This window comes from Myotis yumanensis, unplaced genomic scaffold (genome assembly GCF_028538775.1).
Source record: "Myotis yumanensis isolate MYYU_CA2020_CCGP unplaced genomic scaffold, mMyoYum1.0.hap1 SCAF_12, whole genome shotgun sequence".
Taxonomy (NCBI): domain Eukaryota; kingdom Metazoa; phylum Chordata; class Mammalia; order Chiroptera; family Vespertilionidae; genus Myotis; species Myotis yumanensis.
This window is the reverse complement of record NW_027223763.1, coordinates 49,455,807-49,476,990: the sequence shown is the minus strand read 5'-3', so window position 1 is coordinate 49,476,990 and position 21,184 is coordinate 49,455,807. Positions and strand designations below refer to the sequence as shown.

General features: G+C 42.7%; 1 protein-coding gene and 1 pseudogene across 1 annotated transcript in view; one reads left to right on the top strand and one right to left on the bottom strand.

Moving 5' to 3' along the window:
* GLDC (glycine decarboxylase) overlaps positions 1-21,184 on the top strand; it is an 80,806-nt gene that overhangs the window by 20,579 nt on the left and 39,043 nt on the right. Inside the window, exons 4-11 of the mRNA XM_070431643.1 lie at positions 4,595-4,759; positions 5,947-6,024; positions 7,365-7,512; positions 7,834-8,030; positions 13,601-13,697; positions 16,339-16,444; positions 18,647-18,786; positions 19,584-19,664. Of these exons, the coding sequence (XP_070287744.1) occupies positions 4,595-4,759; positions 5,947-6,024; positions 7,365-7,512; positions 7,834-8,030; positions 13,601-13,697; positions 16,339-16,444; positions 18,647-18,786; positions 19,584-19,664 (1,012 nt within the window). The remainder of the gene's footprint in view (positions 1-4,594; positions 4,760-5,946; positions 6,025-7,364; positions 7,513-7,833; positions 8,031-13,600; positions 13,698-16,338; positions 16,445-18,646; positions 18,787-19,583; positions 19,665-21,184) is intronic.
* Positions 10,840-11,410, bottom strand: LOC139020916 (zinc finger SWIM domain-containing protein 7 pseudogene; annotated as a pseudogene).

The following is a 21,184-nucleotide window of genomic DNA, read 5'->3' as shown; positions in this document are numbered from 1 at the left end:
CTGGGGATCTAACCCACAATCTTGGTGTATTGGGACGACCCTCTCACCAACTGAGCTACCCAGCCAGGGCCAAAAACATCTAAAAAAATACATTTTTGTTGATTTCAGAGAGGAAGGGAAAGGGAGAGAGAGATAGAAACCTCAGTGATGAGAGAGAATCATTGATCGGCTGCCTCCTGCAGGTCACACACTGGGAATGGAGCCGGCAACCGGGCATGTGCCTGACCAGGAATCAAACTGTGACCTCCTCGTTCATAGGTCAACACTCAACCACTGAGCCACGCTGGCCAGGCCAAAAACAACTTTATTTTTATTTTTTTAAAAAAAATTTTTTAAAGTTTTTTTTTTAAAATATATTTTTATTGATTTTTTTTTTTACAGAGAGGAAGGGAGAGGTATAGAGAGTTAGAAACATCAATGAGAGAGAAACATGGATCAGCTGCCTCCTGCACACCCCTTATTGGGGATGTGCCCGCAACCAAGGTACGTGCCCTTGACTGGAATCGAACCTGGGACCCTTCAGTCCGCAGGCCGACGCTCTACCCACTGAGCCAAACCAGTTAGGGCCAAAAACAACTTTTTAAAACAACCAACATTTGAGCAGAATTTTACCATTTTCAAATGCACCATAGAGTACATTAATCTTATTTGAGTACTAAGAAAGTACAATATTGGTGATGTTAACTCTATTGATCACCAGGAGAATTTAGTAGAGAGTGTTTTAGTTACTTGTCCCAGTTCATAAGTAGCAAGTTAAAGAATTAAAGTTGAAACCCAGGGCTTCTTAGGGTTGTGAACATGCAGGGAAACCTGGAAAGCGCTCCACTAGTTAAGGCAGTAAAATCGGATATGATCTTTCTAAAGAGAACATGGCAATATGTACCGAAAGCCTTAAAGTTAATGATCTCATGATTCAAAATTCCACTTCTAGAAATTCATCCTAAGAAAATAAGACAAAGATGAGGTGGTTCATTGTTATACTATTTCTAATATTTAAATCAAAAGTAATCACCCCAACTAATTTAATGAATAAATATTTTTCAAAAAGTAGTATTCAACTTTTAGGGACCTTGTTAAATAAATTATGATAAAAATGATTTAATTCCACATAATGAAAATTATGTTGTTGAACAATATTTAAACTTATCAGAAACTGCCCATGGCCCATGGAATAACATTAATGGGCGGGGGGGTGGGGGGCGCAGAAACGAAATACTAAACTTTTCATAGAGTGTAATCTTACTTTAAATATAAATGTGACTATGATGTGGAAAAGACACTGAAATCAATCTGATTGTGGTAATCACTTCACAAAATATACATATATCAAATCATCACACTTTACATATATATATATATATATATATATATATATATGATTTTATTTATTAACTAGAGGCCCGATGCACGAAATTCGTGTATGGGTAGGGTCCCTAGGCCTGGCCGGCAATCAGGGCCGATCTGTGGGATGACCAGCAGGGCGATTGGGGGCTCCCTGCTGGCACCCACCCTGGCTGGCCTGGTGCCGCCCGCTTGCCAGCCCTGCCTCCCTGACCCCCCTCTCCCCCTCCCCCCCTGCCACTGCCACTGGTCACCTCCCTCTGCAGGGCGACCAGCACGGTGATCGGAGGGCCCCCGCTGGCACCCGCCTTGGCTGGCCTGGGCCTGCGGGCTGGGGGAAGCTCCTGCGTTGAGCATCTGCCCCCTGGTGGTCAGTGCGTGTCATAGCGACCGGTTGTTCCACTGTTTGGTCGATTTGCATATTAGGCTTTTATTATATAGGATTATTTCTCAATAAAGCTGAAGGAAAACTGTATAAAGAAAAGTCACAGACCAAGAAGAGAAGAGACCACTTGTCCAGTGTGGCTCAGTGATTGAGCACCGACCCATGAACCAGGAGGAAGGTAGAGGGAGAAAGAGAGAGAAAAACATCGAGGTGAGAGCGAAACATTGGTTAGTTGCCTCCTGCATGTGCCCCAACCGGGGATTGAACTCACAACCTATGTTTGTACCCTGACTGGGAATTGAACCCTCCAACTAACTGAGTCACACCAGCAAGGGCTGCTTATTTTTCAATATTATACTCAGTGCTGTGATGAGTTCTTTGGAGCGCCTTTCTCTCTCTCTCTCTCTCTCCTCTCTCTCTCTTTATCTCTCCCTCTCCCTATTGTATAGTCTGTATTTATCTTTATGGATATAATGAATCTTTCCCATTTATTAGATGGACTAGCTGGTACGTGCACTTGTGTGTATGTGTGCACGTGTGTGCAAGTTTGTGCATCTATTTGTCAATCAGTGATTCTGAGTAAAATGAAAGTTTAATGCTAGCCAGGCAATCTAAACATATGTCTTCCTGGTGGCCAGCCCTGCTGTGTGTGAGTCTTATCTATCTGAGGTCACAATTGCCCCTTGTCTATGCCTTTTGTGTGACTCCATTTCTGCTCAGATTCCCTTTCTACTTTGTCTGCGCCATGTATGGCGTGCCTTATTCATTCCAGTTCACCGCCCACTTAGAATTTGGCAAACGGAGTTATACTTCCTAAGCCAGGCTGTTCAAGAAGTTAACTGAAGCAAAAATTTACTCTGCTGTGCGCGCGCACACACACACACACACACACACGCCAATAAAAGTTGCAGGAAAATAATTTCAGTCGTGACATTGTACTGCTTGGTATGGCAAGCTTCCCTACCCCATTCCCCATCAAAGGTAAGAAGACATTGATTTCAAAGCTTTCAAAAAAGAAGACTAAAGGATGGGTGGAAATATCTTGAACATGATGACCAGAACAGGGAGAAAGGAGAAGGGCTTGAAAAAATCAAATAAGAACAAAACGAAACGCCTAACATTTTTGCCTTATACTCTTCTGGCTTGGAAAGACAAAACAATACAGATATGAAGCAATGTCAATCACATGCAAGAGCCAGGGCCCCAGTCTGACCCACTTTGGTGGAATGGATTCTTGGTGAAGAAATAGCAGCTCTGTCTTAAGTCCTCAGTCACCCTCTATTCTATCACCTTCTTTCCTTTTTTTTAAAAAATATATTTTTAAAATATATAAGTAATATATTTTATTGATTTCAGAGAGGAAGGGAGAGGGAGAGAGAGATAGAAACATCAATGGTGAGAGAGAATCACTGATTGGCTTCCTCCTGCATGCTCCCTACTGAGGATCAAGCCCACAACCTGGGCATGTGCCCTGACTGGAAATTGAACCTGGGACCTCTTGGTCCATGGGACGATGCTCAATCCACTGAGCCACCACAGCTGGGCATTATTTTATTTTCTTTAAAATATAACTCTGAAATAATTTCTTTCATTTATTGTCTCCTTTCCCCCATTACTGTTACCCATTGTACTTATTAGCTGTCACCAGGAGCTATCATATTTCTCTTTATAAGCATGAGGTAAATATTTGTAGGGTGAGTGAATGAATGAAGGAATGAAAAAAAAAGATAAAGGTATTGAATGTGTTACCTTACACACTTAAAGATACATATTTGGTTAATAACTGGAGGAGATTAACCAAAGATTAATTCATAAGATTAGAATTCATATTTATGCTGCCTTCTAACCATTTTTATCCTTGATATTGATAGTTATGGAGTTAACATCCATAGACTCTTAATAATTGGATAGTGAAAATTTTAAAATGAACCTCTATTAATTTCATAGGAGCATATAGAACTTCTGGATAGAGTAAAACAAATATTCTCTGCCCAATAAACAAGTTTGAGTATTAGATATAAAATTCTTGAATATGTTCCTATTGTGAACTGTAAATGGGGTGAGCTTTTTAGATAGAAGAAAGATAATAGGAAGTGAAATTTCTGTTTATAATATCATAGGCAGACTCAAGTGGATTGTAAGAGCCAGCTTACAATAAAACACATACAAAAGATCATTAAAATAGAACTGTAGCCCTGGCCGGGTAAATCAGTTGCTTAGGGCATCATCTGCTGTGCCAAGGTGGTGGGGTTGATCCCTGGTCAGGGCACATACAAGAAATAACCAATGAATGCATAAATAAGTGGAACAACAAATTGATGTTTCTCTCTCTCTCTTCCTCTAAAATCAAATAAAATTTATAGAGAAAACAATAAAATAGAAATGTAAAATTTTGAAAATCACTTAGAGCAGCGGTTCTCAACCTGTGGGTTGCGATCCTTTTGGGGGTCGGACGACCCTTTCACAGGGGTCGCCTAAGACCATCGGAAAACACATATATAATTACATATTGTTTTTGTGATTAATCACTATCCTTTCATTATGTTCAATTTGTAACAATGAAATTGGGGGTCACCACAACATGAGGAACTGTATTAAAGGGTCATGGCATTAGGAAGGTTGAGAACCACTGACTTAGAGGAATAGAAAAATAAGTACTGATTATCTCCAAACAAAGAATAATATTATTATAATTTAATTCTGAGCTTTCTTATAGAGGCAAAAAGGGAAGCTTACTGACCCATTATATATAATTCTTAAGAGTGGTAAACTTAATTTTCAGATCGTGATTTCTAAAATGAAGACATTTGGTGACCTTTTCTGAACAGTGGAGCCACAGTATGGACATGTCCTTTATTTCCCTCACAGGATCACCCAGTACACTCCGTACCAGCCAGAGGTGTCTCAGGGGAGACTGGAGAGTTTACTGAATTACCAGACCATGGTGTGTGACATCACAGGCATGGACATGGCCAACGCATCCCTGCTGGATGAGGCGACCGCAGCTGCAGAGGCGATGCAGCTGTGCCACAGGTGAGAGGCCCAGGGTGAGACTGTCGGGGTAAGGGGCATCTTCCAGACTCTCTCCTCTTCGTCAAAAGCTCTGATTATTTCCTGAGGATGTGTGCCTAGAGGTAGAATGTCCGGGTCATGGTGTATAGTTAGTTCATTGCTCTCCAGTGCCTCACCTTTTTTCTTTCTTTGCCTTGTGAGCACATTTGCTCTATCTACCTGGAGAGTTCTCATGTAGATGGTCGTCTGGTTGGGAAATCTGCCCACACTCGTGGTGTATGTGTCTGAGGTTTTGTCCTTCTGGTCCTGAATGCCCATGTAAGTCTCTTGGCTTCCGCAAATTAGAGAGGTGGTGAGCCCCAAACTTGCTCAACCCGAACTCGCTCAGCACAGGTATGGAGGCCTCTAAATTGCAGCTAGAGGCCCTTCTGCTTCCCAGGTCGCCTTGGGGGCTCTTCCTCCTGTGATGGATAAACAGCTACAAAGGAATGCTGCCCACTCACCCCTCTGGTTATTCTTCCTAGCTTTTTATTTATGGTCATCATTTCTCTTCCTCATCCATGTGTTCTCCCATCTACCACCACCGATTTTGCTAAATAGGGTAGGAATTGGATTTCGGTGGAAATCTATTCAGTAAAGCTCCTTGGTCATTATTGCCCCAGTGTTTTTGATACTGTCGAAATAAGAAATGTCTAACCCTGTGAAGAATTTTCATAAGAGTGTATTTGAGTCCAAATGATGCCAGGGAGCAAGATCTCAAATGCTCGGGAGAATAACAGGTTTGCAGCTCCTTTTATGCATTTGAAATTACGGAGGGAATGTAAGGAAGATTACATGGAGATAGGAAAGAGAGAGATGGGGATGGGATTACAGGATAGTTAAGATTATGTGCTTTCTTCACATTAGGGCTTATTTCAAAGGTGTTTTAATTGAGAGGCTCAGAAACAGTGGACAGGGCTTGCTTAAGGCAAAGGTAAATCTTTTTCTAAAGAAATTATATGCCTGGAGCATGACTACCCACCATGGCCTTCCCAGTTGGGAATTAAGGATCAGATCACCCTGTGAGGTTACTTTCCATAGCAGTCCTTTTTTTTGGGACCACAATGCTATGCTCAGAATTCCCCTAAGTACCATCTTTGCTTTGCATTCTTAGAAGTACTCTGATTTCTTTAATGTTCATGCTTGAATGTGATTTTCCTTTTCAACAGACACACCAAGAGGAGGAAGTTTTTTGTTGACCCTCGTTGCCACCCACAGACAATAGCTGTCATCCAGACGCGAGCCAAGTAATTACTTTTATTCACATTTTGAACTAGGGACACCATCATGCTCATCTTGACTGGTTCTCTTCCTTACTTCCAAATTGATTGGAGGTGAACCTGGTTTAAATTGGGGTTGTTGAGTTTTACTTTCCCTCCCACTCTCTTCCCAGGATCTTGCTGGTAAGTAAACGGTGTCAGAATTGAGGAGAAAATACACAGTGCTTTTAATTGCCTTTGCTTTCTATTATCATGTGGGTTTCTTTGTTTGTTTGTTTTTGTAAAAAGAAAATTTTAAAAATTTCAACTATGTTGCAGAAACTTTGAAAAACAGAGGGGGGAAATGGAATTCTCACACAACTGTTAAGATTTTGTGTGTGTTCATAGTTGTAGTCTGTTGTAAGTGTAGAATGATGTAGAAGAAAGCGTATTGTATTGACTAGTAGGTGTTGCAATGAGATCACACAAATATCGCACAACTACCACTTGTGGGTGTATTTATTTGCTTTCTCCTTGTAAAAGATGGGTAATCTTCCTGCTACCCATGCCACCATCCCTTCCAAAGGGGTTTCCCACAGATGTTGGAATTAGATGGTTTTAGGAACCTAAAGGAAGGTCTGTCTCTTCCATGGCTTACTGATGATTTTCTATTCACCTAAGACAGCGGTTCTCAGCCTGTGGGTCGCGACCCCTTTGGGGGTCGAACGACTCTTTCACAGGGGTTGCCTAAGACCATCGGAAAACACATATATAATTACCTATTGTTTTTGTGATTAATCACTATGCTTTAATTATGTTCAGTTTGTAACAATGAAAATACATCCTGCATATCAGATATTTGCATTACGATTCATAACAGTAGCAAAATTACAGTTATGAAGTAGCAACGAAAATAATTTTATGGTTGGGGGTCACCACAACATGAGGAACTGTATTAAAGGGTCTTGGCATTAGGAAGGTTGAGAACCGCTGACCTAAGACTTATCCAAAGTGAAAGTGGCAATGGCACTGCTGTTACAGATATTGGTTCTTTAGCCCTACGAGGCAATGTTTCTGGTCTTGTCTCAGGAGCTGGTTCTGGCAGGAAAGGGGAGTAGTGCCTGTGGTTGAGAAAAACAGAAGCTGAGCTGTTGGATGCAATTGAGTTGGTTTGAAACACTGTTACCACTGAAGGTCTGGGTATGAGGTGTGTGTGTGTGTGTGTGTGTGTGTGTGTGTGTGTTTGTGTGTGTTGGGATGTGGTGGTGGGTGGGCATTGAGAAAGTACACAGATTATGAATGCTATATGATGGAAAAGAAACTGTAGGCTATTTGATTTTTCCTTACAAACCAAAAACATGATTATTCTTTGTCTTCTCTCTTTCCAGATATGCTGGAGTCCTCATTGAGTTGAAGTTATTCCACGAAATGGACTTCAGTGGGAAAGATGTCAGTGGAGTGCTGTTCCAGTACCCAGACACTGAGGGGAAGGTGGAAGACTTTACTGAACTCGTGGAGAGAGCCCATCAGACTGGGGTAAGCAAACCTCTCCTTGTGGGGTCCGTGGAGGTGTGTCTCAACTTTGAATGATCGGTTCTGGTGCGCCTTAATTTACATACCTTTATCACTTGGAATGGTGAAGCTGTCTTTTTCCTTCCTCCTTTATTCAAGTTTGTTTTGTTTCTTGATCCCTGGCACATAAAAGGCACTCAGTAAATATTTTAAGTGAATGAGTAAGTGAAGTTCACGTAATAGGAACCAACTCTGCCAGCCTGCTTGTAATGGAGGTGATTGGCCGCTCTATCACTACTCTCAGGGACAGTAACAACCTTGTCCACTTTCTCGTTTCCTTTCTAGAGCTTGGCTTGCTGTGCTACTGACCTTTTAGCTCTGTGTATCTTGAGGCCTCCTGGAGAATTTGGGGTAGACATCGCCCTTGGCAGCTCACAGAGATTTGGGGTGCCACTCGGCTATGGTGGACCGCATGCAGCCTTTTTTGCCGTCAGAGAAAGCTTGGTGAGGATGATGCCTGGAAGAATGGTGGGAGTTACAAGGTAAAGCAACTCATGTTTCTCCTTTTTTATCGTGGCCATGATTTTCCCTGCTCCTTCTCTCTCTTTTTAAAAATAATACAAATTTTTCTACTTAGTGCTGGGCGGGATCCACAACTGGCTGGAGCTCGGGGAGCTGGCAGGTAAGGCCGGGCTGCAGTGGCGCAGAGGTCCACTGATCCCTGCAGGCCAGGCCGAGGGACCCCACCGGTGCACGGGGCCTCTAGTATATATTAATGTAGCTGAATCTTAAAAATCTTAGAAACATGTTAAGGGAGAATCGAAGATGGCGGCATAGGTAAAACACCAGAGACTGCCGCCGTGGACAACCACTTCAAAAATACAACTAAAAGTCGCTCCGGACATTAACCAGAACCACGGGAAGGCTGGCTGAGGAGAGTCTCTTCAACTAGAAGCAAGAACAACAGCATTCCGACGCTCAGCGGAGGCGCAGTGTGGAAAATTTAAAGGTACGGCGGTGCGGTGGTGAGGGTGCGCGCGCAAAGCGGGCTGGCGGCTGAGGGCGCGATTGTCGTTTTCAATCAGGAGCGAGTCTCAGACTCTGGGCTACAGATCTGGGCGAGTCTCTAGGGACCCAGACTCAAACGGGAGAAGCGGGACTGTCTGGCTACGGCCCCTCCGAGGTTTGCAGCGATTGCTGGGACAGAGAGGCAGAGCCCCTGGGGACGGACTGAGAGCGGCCATAGCTGCTCCCCCCCCCCCCCCCCCGCCCTGTTGAGCCCGCCCCGCCCAGGCCCTGCGCACAACCATTTGCCGAACGCCTCAGGCAAGGGCTGGACTAGCACCTCCCCTGAGGACTGAAGTTTTCCCACAGCTGATTTCCACCGCCAGTCGGCCTGATGGTCAAATCCCTCTAGTGTTAACTACAACAATTAAGGCTTCGCTAGAACAAGACTGCGCACAGAGACCACAAGGGGGTGCACCAAGAAAGCATAAAAGATGCGGAGACAAAAAAACATGACAGAAATGGAGGATATGGAGCTAAGAATCGCAATTTTGAGGGCTTGCCATAAATTTGTGCAGAGCCTCACGAAAACTAATGAGACCCTCGATGCTACGATAAAGAAATTAGAAAGTAAGCATACACGGACTGAAATAAAGAATATTATACCCAATAGCAGACCAGAGGAGTGCAAGAATCAAACCAAAGATTCGACAAAAAACACCCAATTGGAAAAGCATAATGAAAAAAGAATCCAAAAGTGTGAAGACAGCGTAAGGAGCCTCTGGGACAGCTTTAAGCGGACTAATATCAGAGTCATTGGAGTCCCAGAAGATGAGAGACAGCAAGATATTGAAAACCTATTTCAAGAAATAATGGCAGAAAACTTCCCCCACCTAGTGAAAGAAATGGACTTACAGGTCCAAGAAGCGAAGAGAACCCCAAACAAAAGGAATCCAAAGAGGACCACACCAAGACACATCATCATTAAAATGCCAAGAGCAAAAGACAAAGAGAAAATCTTAAAAGCAGCAAGAGAAAGAGGCTCAATTACCTACAAGGGAATACCCATACGACTGTCAGCTGATTTCTCAACAGAAACTTTGCAGGCCAGAAGGGAATGGCAAGAAATATTCAAAGTGCTGAATACCAAGAACCTACAACCAAGATTACTTTATCCAGCAAAGCTATCATTCAGAATTGAAGGTCAGATAAAGAGCTTCACAGATAAGGAAAAACTAAAGGAGTTCATCACCGCCAAACCAGTATTATATGAAATGCTGAAAGGTATCCTTTAAGAAGAGGAAGAAGAAAAAGGTAAAGATACAAATTATGAACAACAAATATGCATCTATCAACAAATGAATCTAAGAATCAAGTGAATAAATAACCTGATGTACAGAATGAACTGGTGACTATAATGAATCAGGGACATAGAAAGGGAATGGACTGACTATTCTTGGGGGGGAAAGGGGAATGGGAGATTCGGGAAGAGACTGGACAAAAATCATGCACCTATGGATGAACTCAGTGGGTGGGGAGTGAGGGTGGAGGGTGGGGTGGGAGCTGGAAGGAGGGGAGTTATGGGGGGAAAAAAGAGGAACAAATGTAATAATCTGAACAATAAAGATTTAAAAAAAAAATAAAAATAAAAATAATACAAATTTTTATTGATTTCAGAGAGAGGAAGGGCGGGGTGGGGAGAGACAGATAGAAACATCAGTGATGAGGGAGAATCATTGATTACCTGCCTCCTGCATGCCCCACTCTGGGGATCGAGCCCGAAACCTGGGCATGAGCCCTGATTGGGAATCGAACCGTGACCTCCTGGTTCACAGGTTGATGCTCAACCACTGAGCCACGCTGGCCGGGCCCCTGTTCCTTTGCTTGATCACAAAAGTTGTTGATTGTTTTTTAAACCTAACTGGGTCACTTGGGGTTGATTAAAGATGTGTACAACATAGATTCAGAAGGGAGAATCTATTTGGGGTGTGAACTAGTTAGTACCTCTTCTCAAATGCCATGAGTCTGTACATGGTTGAAAAAGTGTGTGTGTAATCCATGCCATAGTTGTTCTGAGGTTACATATATAAATTTACTAAAGTTGAAGAGTGTTTTGAGAGACTGAATATTTTATTTTATTTTATTTTTTTTCCCAAGTAGCAGGAAAATCTTCATAGTTTATTTGCCACACCTCATCGTAACAAAAGGTTCTGCCCACCACAGAACACTGCAATATTGTGGCCTTCTCACACAGCGTTCACTCACTAGCACCTCACACTTTGGGGACACAGGGTTGAGGTTTCCTAGGCTGTAAGATCTTTTTCATCTGTTCATCACATCAGCTGCTTCTGCAATATCCCTTTTATGCTTCTTGTTTCTTCTTCATCAATAATATGTCCGTCAATTGCTTATCTGAAACACTTAGCTGCTGACAGGTCCCCATAACCTGACTAAGATAAACTGCTGAGAGATGCTTGCACAGCAGGCTGTCACTCTTCCGGAGCACGGAGAAGGCAAACGCAGGACATGAACAGTAATGACAAGAAGCCAAACATGTGTATGTTTTACCAGAACTTCCAAGCACCTGGCAAACATGCCTCCCACTGGGCGATGAGATTAAAGTGATGGACTGTCGATTAACTAGGTCCAAGGCCTGGAGGTCTGATGAGCCAAAGACAAACTTCAGCAATAATAGATGCTCATCAGGAACGCGCGCCCGCGCTCTCCCCCGCACCGCCGTGGCCATCTCGCTTAGGAGCTCCTCCACCACAGCCGGCAGCATGACCGCCTGCAGCCATGGGCCTGCGGGCGCGGCCTCCTCTAAAGGCCAGCGGAGCCCTGCGCGGGCGGGTCCGCAGAGGGAGCCCAGCACCGGCCGAGAGACTGAATATTTTAGATGTGTTTTATATCTAATCATTTTCTTTCTCAAAAGTATTATGCTACATAGTTATCTTATTTTATTATTTTTTTTTAAAGATTTGCATTTTTAAAAAAATATATCTTATCGATTCTTTACAAAGAGGAAGGGAGAGAGATAGAGAGCCAGAAACATCAATGAGAGAGAAACATGGATCAGCTGCCTCCTGCACGCCCCCCACTGGGGACGTGCCCGCAACCAAGATACATGCCCTTGACCGGAATCGAACCTGGGACCCTTGAGTCCACAGGCCGACGCTCCATCCACTGAGCCAAACCGGTTACGGCTACACAGTTTGTTTGTTTTTTATAAAGTTCTTTTTTATTTTTTTATTTTTATTTAATATATTTTATTGATTTTTCACAGAGAGGAAGGGAGAGAGATAGAGAGTCAGAAACATCGATGAGAGAGAAACATCGATCAGCTGCCTCCTGCACATCTCCTACTGGGGATGTGCCCGCAACCCAGGTACATGCCCTTGACCGGAATCGAACCTGGGACCCTTGAGTCCACAGGCCGACGCTCCATCCACTGAGCCAAACCGGTTACGGCTACACAGTTATTTTAGATGTGTTTTATATCTAATCATTTTCTTTCTCAAAAGTATTATGCTACACAGTTATGTAAAGATAAGTGCAATAAGGGATTATCATGCACATATTGAGTGAGATCCACATTATTACCTAGAGGCCCGCCACTTGGCCATTGGACCAATTTCCACAAGTACTTTCTTGAGTGCTTCTCATTGAAGAAGCTCCTCAGATTAATAATTTAGCCCGGCTGGTGTGGGTCAGTGGTTGAGCGTTGACCTATGAACCAGGAGGTCATGGTTCAATTCCTGGTCAGGACACATGCCCAGGGTGCAGGCTTGATCCCCAGTAAGGGGTGTACAGGAGGCAGCCAATTAATGATTTTCATCATTGATGCTTCTTTTTCTCTCTCCCTCTCCCTTCCTCTCTTAAATCCATAAAAGATTTTAGATGAATGCCATGATTATTCTTTATTATTTTTTTTATCCTCCCCTGAGGACATGTTTTCTATCGATTTTAGAAATAAAGGGAGAGAGAGAAACATCGATCTGAGAGGAAAACATATTCACCCCTGGGGGACGAACTTGAAACCTGGTATGTGCCCTGACTGGGAATCAAACCTGAGACCCTTCAGTGCATGGGACAGTGCTCCAACCAACTGAGCCACACCGGCAGGTGTGAATGCCATGCCATTATTGGGAAATTTAGCATGATCTTTTTGACCCTTCATAAAAACTGATACACTGATGTAAGTGAATAGTTTGGAGTAGTGAATGATGGTGATGGGAAGTTTAAAAGTACTCTCAGTTTGCCACAGGGTAGCAAAAGGCGCCTTGTTTTTTAGTGTAAAAATAAGTTTCTTCAAGTATTCTCACATTAGCTTTTTTCCCAGTGATGTCTTCACCAGACAAGATGAGGCACAGGGCGTTACAATTTTAAAAATGTAATATATTAATTATTGTTTGCTGATTTTTATTTTTCCACTTACTTAGGCACTCATTGATTGATTCCTGTATGTGCCCTGGCCAGGAATTGAACCTGCAACCTTAGCATATTGGGATGATGCTTTAACCAACTGAGCTATTCAGCCAAGGCTGTCTGCTGATTTTTATATTGAACTTCTTACCTTTCTGAAAAATGGACCCCAAAGTATATTGAAAGAAAGGATGAGACTGCTAAATATTTGTGCTTATCCAAATTTTTAATTGTATTAGGAAGGGAAAATGTTGATTAGAGACAAGTGGTAAGCTGATGAACATAATTTTAATTTATAGCTATATAGTCATTTCAGATTTCTAGTACAGAGAAGCTGTTTTCTTTGTCAGATATTTCTTTTTCCTGAGTCTGCCAAGAAGCTCAGAGTGATAATTAATCCTCAATCACCATCATTATATTTGGCTGGGTAATTCCTAGAAAATTTCCTTTCAAGTTTTCCAGCCTTAATGTTTCTATCTGGGTTCCTCAAATCCCCGCAGTACAACCTAAAAATTAGTAGTTCTAGTTAGAAGGGGATGATTTGGAAGTTGTTTCTTTATGGCCTTGTACCCAAGTAAATTTGCTAAATTCACTTCAAGCTGGGAAGGAAAAAAGCAGGTCCATTTATGACAATTCCTGGTGCTGCGATTACCTGTGCTAATTGGATGTTTTATTCTTGGCCCAGAGATGCCACCGGGAAGGAAGTGTATCGTCTTGCTCTTCAAACCAGGGAGCAACACATCCGGAGAGACAAGGCTACCAGCAACATCTGTACTGCTCAGGTAGGTCACAGACCTGGCCTGTCCCCTGAATGCCTTATAGTCTATTTTATAGACATGAGCTACTCATTCATTCACTTCATTGTTCATTAATGTATGTTCCGCCAGGAATGTTACGATCTTATTGGTAGAGAAGCCTTGTGGTCTTGTCAGAAACAAAATACAGTGTATTTTACTGGTGCTCTGTGTATGTACATGCTTCACACTTTATTTTTATTTTATTTTTTAAATATATTTTATTGATTTTTTTACAGAGAGGAAGGGAGAGGGATAGAGAGTTAGAAACATCAATGAGAGAGAAACATCAATCAGCTGCCTCCTGCACACCTCCTATTGGGGATGTGCCCGCAACCAAGGTACGTGCCCTTGACCGAAATCGAACCTGGGACCCTTCAGTCCGCAGGCCGACGCTCTATCCAGTGAGCCAAACCAGTCAGGGCTGCTTCACACTTTAGAGTCTTTAGCATTTTTGTCCATGGGGCAGGTCTATTATGGGTGGTGACTGGGCCCCTTCTCTTCAGGCTTAGATGGAGGCCCTCCAGGATGGGGTGAGGAGGGCAAAGTGAGTGTGCTTTAGGTGACTGTACTTGAGGGGATGGTCCCACTGGCAAGCTGGTGGTGGACACAGGGTACTCTCACTGGGAGCTCATGAGAGGCATTCCCAAAGTGGGTGGGATAAAAGACGAGGAGTTACCAGGAAGTTGCCCAAGGGCGTAGGCCAGGGGGAGCAGTATTTTCTGATATCCAGCCAACTTCTAGGGTCAGGTGGAAGGCCACTCTGAGCACGTGGTCTATTCTGAGTCTACCTCTTTCCGTCAGGGTCAGAGAAGGCGAGAGACCTCACAGATACCTCAATGGGCAGTCCAGTGCTCTTCCCTCTCAGGGCATTGGCTCAAAGCACCACCAGGGTTTAGAAAGCCTCTTCAGGGAGCAGTTGATAAAGTCTTCTTAGAGTTAGTTCAGTCTTTGGAGACGTTACTTTCTTTTTTAAAAAAAATTTTTTTATTGATTTCATAGAAGGGAAAGGGAGAGAGATATAAACATCAATAATGAGAATCATGGATCCGCTGCCTCCTGCACGCCCCCTAGTGGGGATCGAGCCTGCAACCCAGGCATCTGCCTTTGACCGGAATCAAACCTGGGACCCTTTAGTCCGCAGACTGAAGCTCTATCCACTGAGCCAAACCAGCCAGGGCTGGAGATGTTTCTTCAGTTGGTTTTCTTATATTATTTTTTGCCTCAGGAAGGTAAGAGCTCTTCTAGTGTCACAGGAAGGAGTCAGTTGTCACAGGCTTTTCCTCTGTTGACATCTAATGGATCTTTACATGATGCCTTTATTTTCTATAGTTTACACTCCATTTGTTGAATTCTCTGCTTACATATTTTCCCTTCCTCTGCAGCTGACTGCCCCTGTCTTATCCTTTCTTCCCATCTGCTCCCAGAAGGTATCTGTCTGATCATAAGTGCATTAGAGTTTTCTAATTCTCCAGATGAACTTCGGCTGTCTACAATGAACAAGTTCTTTTTAAAAATATATTATATATTTTTATTGATTTTGGAGAGGAAGGGAGAGGAAGAGAGATTGAAACATCAATTGTGAGAGATAATCATTTATCAGCTGCCTCCTGTACGCCCCCCACTGAGGATCAAGCCCACAACCCAGGCATGTGCCCTGACCAGGAATCAAACTGTGACCTCCTGGTTCATAGGTCAATGCTCAACCACTGAGCCATGCTGGCCGGGGCTGTTAATTCTTTTTTATTTCTTCCCATTTATGTATAGCTGATATTTCATTATTTAACTGGATTATGAAAGATCTCTTTTTCTGCAAATATTAAAGTGATGTTTACCCTGAAGATAGCTATACTCTGTCTTCTCTGAGTTTCACCTTCTCATTCTGGAGATCTTTTAACTCTCTGTTGTCTGTTTCATTTCATGTATTTCCTTTTCAAGATTGATTTCATTAAACAAGTGACCACTCCAGTGTCATTCTCTTTGAAAGCGTGAAATTATTCTCTTTGTTAAAAGATGACTGATATATTTTGAGCTGTTCCTTGAACACTCTGTGTCTTTGACTCCAGATTTCTACCTGTAACAACTGCACTGTCATCTTTGCCACAGATTCTCCATTTATCTCTTGGTTATTGAAATTCACCTTCTACTGATGTATTGAAGGCCTCGGGAGAATTGTATTCCCCGAGTTCCTCTGTTTTTGAAAACTTTTGTTCTTTTTATCCTTGAAGAACTGTTTGAGTATAAAATTCTTAGACGTCACTTTTCCCCACTGAGGTCTTTATGGCTCCTCTGTATTCCAACATTACATTTTGTATCTCGATGTCTGTGACAGCCTGATCTTCCCCTTTATGGATGACATGATTATATTGCATGTATGGAACCCCTTTATATGGTCATATTTGAAGGTTTAACATCATGAGTCCACAGTACCTTGGATGCTGTGTCTTTCCCTCAGGTGTTCAGCCATGTTATAAATGGTCCCCAGGTATAGAGAATGCAGGAAATCTGATCATTTTGTTTTGTCTCTGTTTTCAATTTGGCATCTCAAGTCAAAAGAATAGTCCCTTCTATTAATTGTCTTCCATCACATTGTTGAACATAATTCCTTAAATGCTCTTTGTCATTTTAGGCTCTCTTGGCGAATATGGCTGCCATGTTTGCAATCTACCACGGTTCCCGAGGGCTGGAGCATATTGCTAGGAGGGTACACAATGCCACTTTGATTTTGTCTGAAGGTGAGTCACATATCTTTTTTAAAAAGTTGTGGGTATAACAAAACTGATAAACATGAGTAAGTGAAATTGAGAACTCACTGTATGTTCAATTCTTTATACAGAATTAAAAGTCACATAGTCAATGAATATATATAATTTCAACCTCATTATTACTCAAAGAAATGTAAATTGAAACAACAAAATAGTTTTTCTCCCATCACACTGGCAAATATGAAAAAGAATGCTGATATTGATATGACTTCTATTTTTTTAAAAATATGTTTTATTGATTTTTTACAGAGAGGAAGGGAGAGGGATAGAGAGCTAGAAACATCAATGAGAGAGAAACATCGATCAGCTGCCTCCTGCACACCCCCCACTGGGGATGTGCCCGAAACCAAGGTACATGCCCTTGACGGTAATCGAACCTGGGACCCTTCAGTCCACAGGTCGACGCTCTATCCACTGAGCCAAACCGGTTAGGCTGACTTCTTTTTTAAAGAACACTTAAACAATATATGTCAAAAGTCTTTAAAATATGTCTATAATTTGATGCAGAAATTTTACTTCTATGTATAAATCCAAAGGAAATAATAAAATAGGAAAGTAGAGGGTTTCCATTGAAACACTGTTGACAATAGCACAATCTTGGAAATAGCCTAAATGTCCAATAAAAAGTAGTTACATTATGGTACATCTGTAAGTTTGACCATATACAGCCATTAAAAACAATGATATGGGTTTTGATTTTGAGAAAAGCAAAATGTCAATGATATTACAATTATTTTTAAAGTTAAAGATATATATGTATGTGATCTATCACACACACACACACACACACACACACACACACACACAACTTCTAGAGGAATATATACCAGAATGTAACCACTAGTTATTTCTGGATGGTGATTATGGTGACTTTTCTTCCTTTTTATATATATATATATGTATACTAGAGGCCCGGTGTACGAAATTCATGCACTGGAGGGTCCCTTAGCCCACCTGCGCCCTCTTGCAGTCTGAGAGCCCTCGGACATCCTTAGTGCTGCTGCGGAGGTGGGAGAGGCTCCTGCCACCACCACTGTGCTCGCCAGTCGTGAGCCCAGCTTCTGGCTGAGCGGTGCTCCCCTTTTGGGAGTGCACTGACCACCAGGGGCAACTCCTGCATTGAGCGTCTGCCCCCTGGTGGTCAGTGCATGTCATAGTGACCAGTCGTTCCGCCGTTGGGCTGAAACCGGCTTTCCGACATCCCCCGAGGGGTCCCAGATTGCGAGAAGGCACAGGCCAGGCTGAGGGACCCCACTGGTGCACGATCAGGGCCGGGGAGGGACGCGGGAGAATGACCAGCTGGGAAGGGACCATGGGAGGGCTCCAGGCCGTGTCTGGTCCATCTTGCTCAGTCCTGATCGGCTGGACCCCAGCAGCAAGCTAACCTACCAGCCGGAGTGTCTACCCCCTGGTGGTCAGTGCACGTCATAGCAAGCGGTTGAGTGGTCTTAGCATATCATTAGCATATTACGCCTTTTTTTTTAAACATATATTTTATTGATTTTTTTACAGAGAGGAAGAGAGAGGGATAGAGCCAGAAACATTGATGAGAGAGAAACATCAATCAGCTGCCTCCTGCACACCCCCCACTGGGGATGTGCCCGCAACCAAGGCACATGCCCTTGACCAGAATCGAACCCGGGACCCTTCAGTCCGCAGACCGACGCTCTATCCACTGAGCCAAACCGGCTAGGGCAGCATATTATGCTTTGATTGGTTGAATGGCTGATTGGATGACCAGACACTTAGCATATTAGGCTTTTATTATATAGGACTAGAGGCCCAGTGCACAAAATTCGTGAACAGGTAGGGTTCCTAGGCCTGGCCGGCGATCGGGGCCAATCGGGGCCTTCTGGCTGCCGGCTGGGGCCTTCCTTTGTTCCGCACCGCCCCCTGGTGGTCAGCACACATCATAGTGAGCCATCAAACTCCCGGTCTCCCAGTCAAACTCCCATGGGGACAATTTGCATGTTAGGCTTTTATATATATAGATTTTACAATTTTCTGTAGTACAGTAATAAGCATTTAATTTTTTAAGCAGCCACAAAACACTGGGTAGGGCAGGAACAGACTGTTTTAGTAGGATTTTAATCTTTATTTCTCTGGAAAATGTCAGTGGCGGAGGAGCAGGTTTCTGTGGGGGAATCTGGTTGATCCTCCTCTCTTGTTTAGGTCTCAAGCGAGCGGGGCATCAACTACAGCATGACTTGTTCTTTGACACTTTGAAGATTCAGTGTGGCTGCTCAGTGAAGGAGGTTTTGAGCAGAGCTGCTCAGAGGCAAATCAATTTTCGACTTTTTGAGGATGGCACAGTAAGTCAACTTTCAGGTGTTTGTTGTTTTCTTTTTAACAAAGTCTCTAGGTTTTCATGACTTTTTTTAATTGCATAAATTTTCGTGACTTTTGTCATTAAAAGTTTTCCTCTTTATTTAACATGTTAAGCACCATGTCAATCACCAGTGACTGACACTATACTTTCCGGAAAGGAAGACAAAACAGGCTTGGTGCTTAACGTGTTAAAAAAAAAACACCAATATTGGAATTTTGGGCACAATCTATTTTTTAAAAAAATATTCTTTACTGTTGGAAATATTCTTATATCCCCTTTTTTCTCACAATGACCCCTTCTAGCCCACCCCCGCCCCCCAATCTATTTTTTTTTTAATAAACCATTTTCATTTCTAGTTTAGGAACATTGTAATCCTTCAAAGGATATTTGATTCTCATCTTTCCTTAAGACTGTTTTCATAAAGGAGACTTTTAGGCACATATTTTCTTACTTCTCTCTTCACAATACGACTTTTCAAGGTAAAGGCCCTGATAAATGATATAATAAAGCAAGTTAAGGGAAGAAAAAGGTGAGGATATCCAGTACCAATAGGAGTACCCTGCAGCCATCACGGTGTGAGAGTCCAGAAGTGGCTTGTAAAACTAAATCCTGTGAAGTCTGGGGCTGGTCTTAGTACCTTTTGCCTAAGGGCCAATTTGGTAACCAACTGGCACCCTGATATTTTAAAAGGACTGGGAGTTTTGTCCAGCATCTTCTCACCCTTGACCTCTCTTGGATCTAGAGCTGATGTTTTTTTCTCTTTTGTTTTTATTTCTGTAGCTTGGTATTTCTCTTGATGAAACAGTCAGTGAAAAAGATCTGGATGACTTATTGTGGATCTTTGGCTGCGAGTCATCAGCAGTAAGTGAAATAAAAGCATGCATTTCTTATAACGACTATTTGAGGTGGTGTCAAAGATGGGTTTGCTTCTTGTGGTCCTGAGTATGTATGAGACGGGGGAGGAGGTGTGACATTGGTGGCTTGCTGTTAAAATTATGGCACTGACTGTCCCTGGCAGCAGTGACTGCTGATAGAGGTTACTGCTGTGTGCCCCACCCAGGACCATGCACCCAGGCTGTTTGGAAGGATTGTCCCTAATATAGAGATTCATGACATTGGCATCTTGGTTATGTCGATTCTGAGAAAATTATGATACCCACTCACGCAAAATATATTTATTAAAGACCTAATATGTGCCAGGTAGCATGCTGGGTCCTGAGGATCGTGGTGAATTAGACATGCTTCCTGCACTCACGGAGCTTATAGTCTAATGAGGATCCAAACAAGCACAAGATTGCAATCCAAGTGATGTGTTATGATGGGTGATGTCTGAAGATGCTCTTTGAGCACAGAGAAGAGTCTTCTTACCAGGATTTGGAAGAAATTATCCTAAGCTGAGATCTGAAAGATGAGTAGGAGTTACATAGACTAAGATGGCACTATTGAAGAGGAGGATGGGGCCAGAAGTGTTCCAAACCCTGGGAAAAGCAGCCACAAAGGCTAGAGGAGAGAGATTCCTGAGAACTAGAAGCAGTTCAGTGCGATTGAGTTGGTTTCTAAAACATTGAAATAGCAGGGACATGTGAGGATAAAGGTTACATTCCATGGAATGAGAATGAAAGGGAGAGGTGTCAGTGACTACCTAGACCTGTGGCCAGGTGTTAATCACAACTCTACACGGCCTCGTGCCCTCAAAAAATATTTGATGAAAAAATCAATGAAAGAAAACATTTACTAAAGAAGTTGAAATAGGTTTTAGAGTGTTGAATGTTGCTGTCCTGGTTGTCTGTGTCCTCTTTGAGAGAGGACTTAAGTATCATAACAAATGGAAATCATCAAAGAAGTATCATATTAAACTTTAATTAATAAACAGGACTGGCCGAAACCGGTTTGGCTCAGTGGATAGAGCGTCGGCCTGCGGACTGAAAGGTCCCAGGTTCGATTCCGGTCAAGGGCATGTACCTGGGTTGCGGGCACATCCCTGGGGGGGGAGTGTGCAGGAGGCAGCTGATCGATGTTTCTCTCTCATCGATGTTTCTAACTATCTCTCTCCCTTCCTCTCTGTAAAAAATCAATAAAAATATATTAAAATAAATAAATAAATAAACAGGACTGAATAAGCATCTTCCCTCTAGAACTTTGCACTACTTTTAATCACAATTATTCATTGCACGTGTTGAGGCATGTTTATGGAATGAACAGTCACTGAAGCCTGGGGCAGAATAAGGAGCAAGTGAACTATTTAATTATATATTCTCTATATTGAACTCTTAATAGATATATGATTTGCAAATAGTTTCCCCTCCTGTGGGTTATCGCGTAACTCTCTTGACAGTGTCCTTTAATGTGCAAAGATTTTTAATTTTAATGAGTCTATTTTT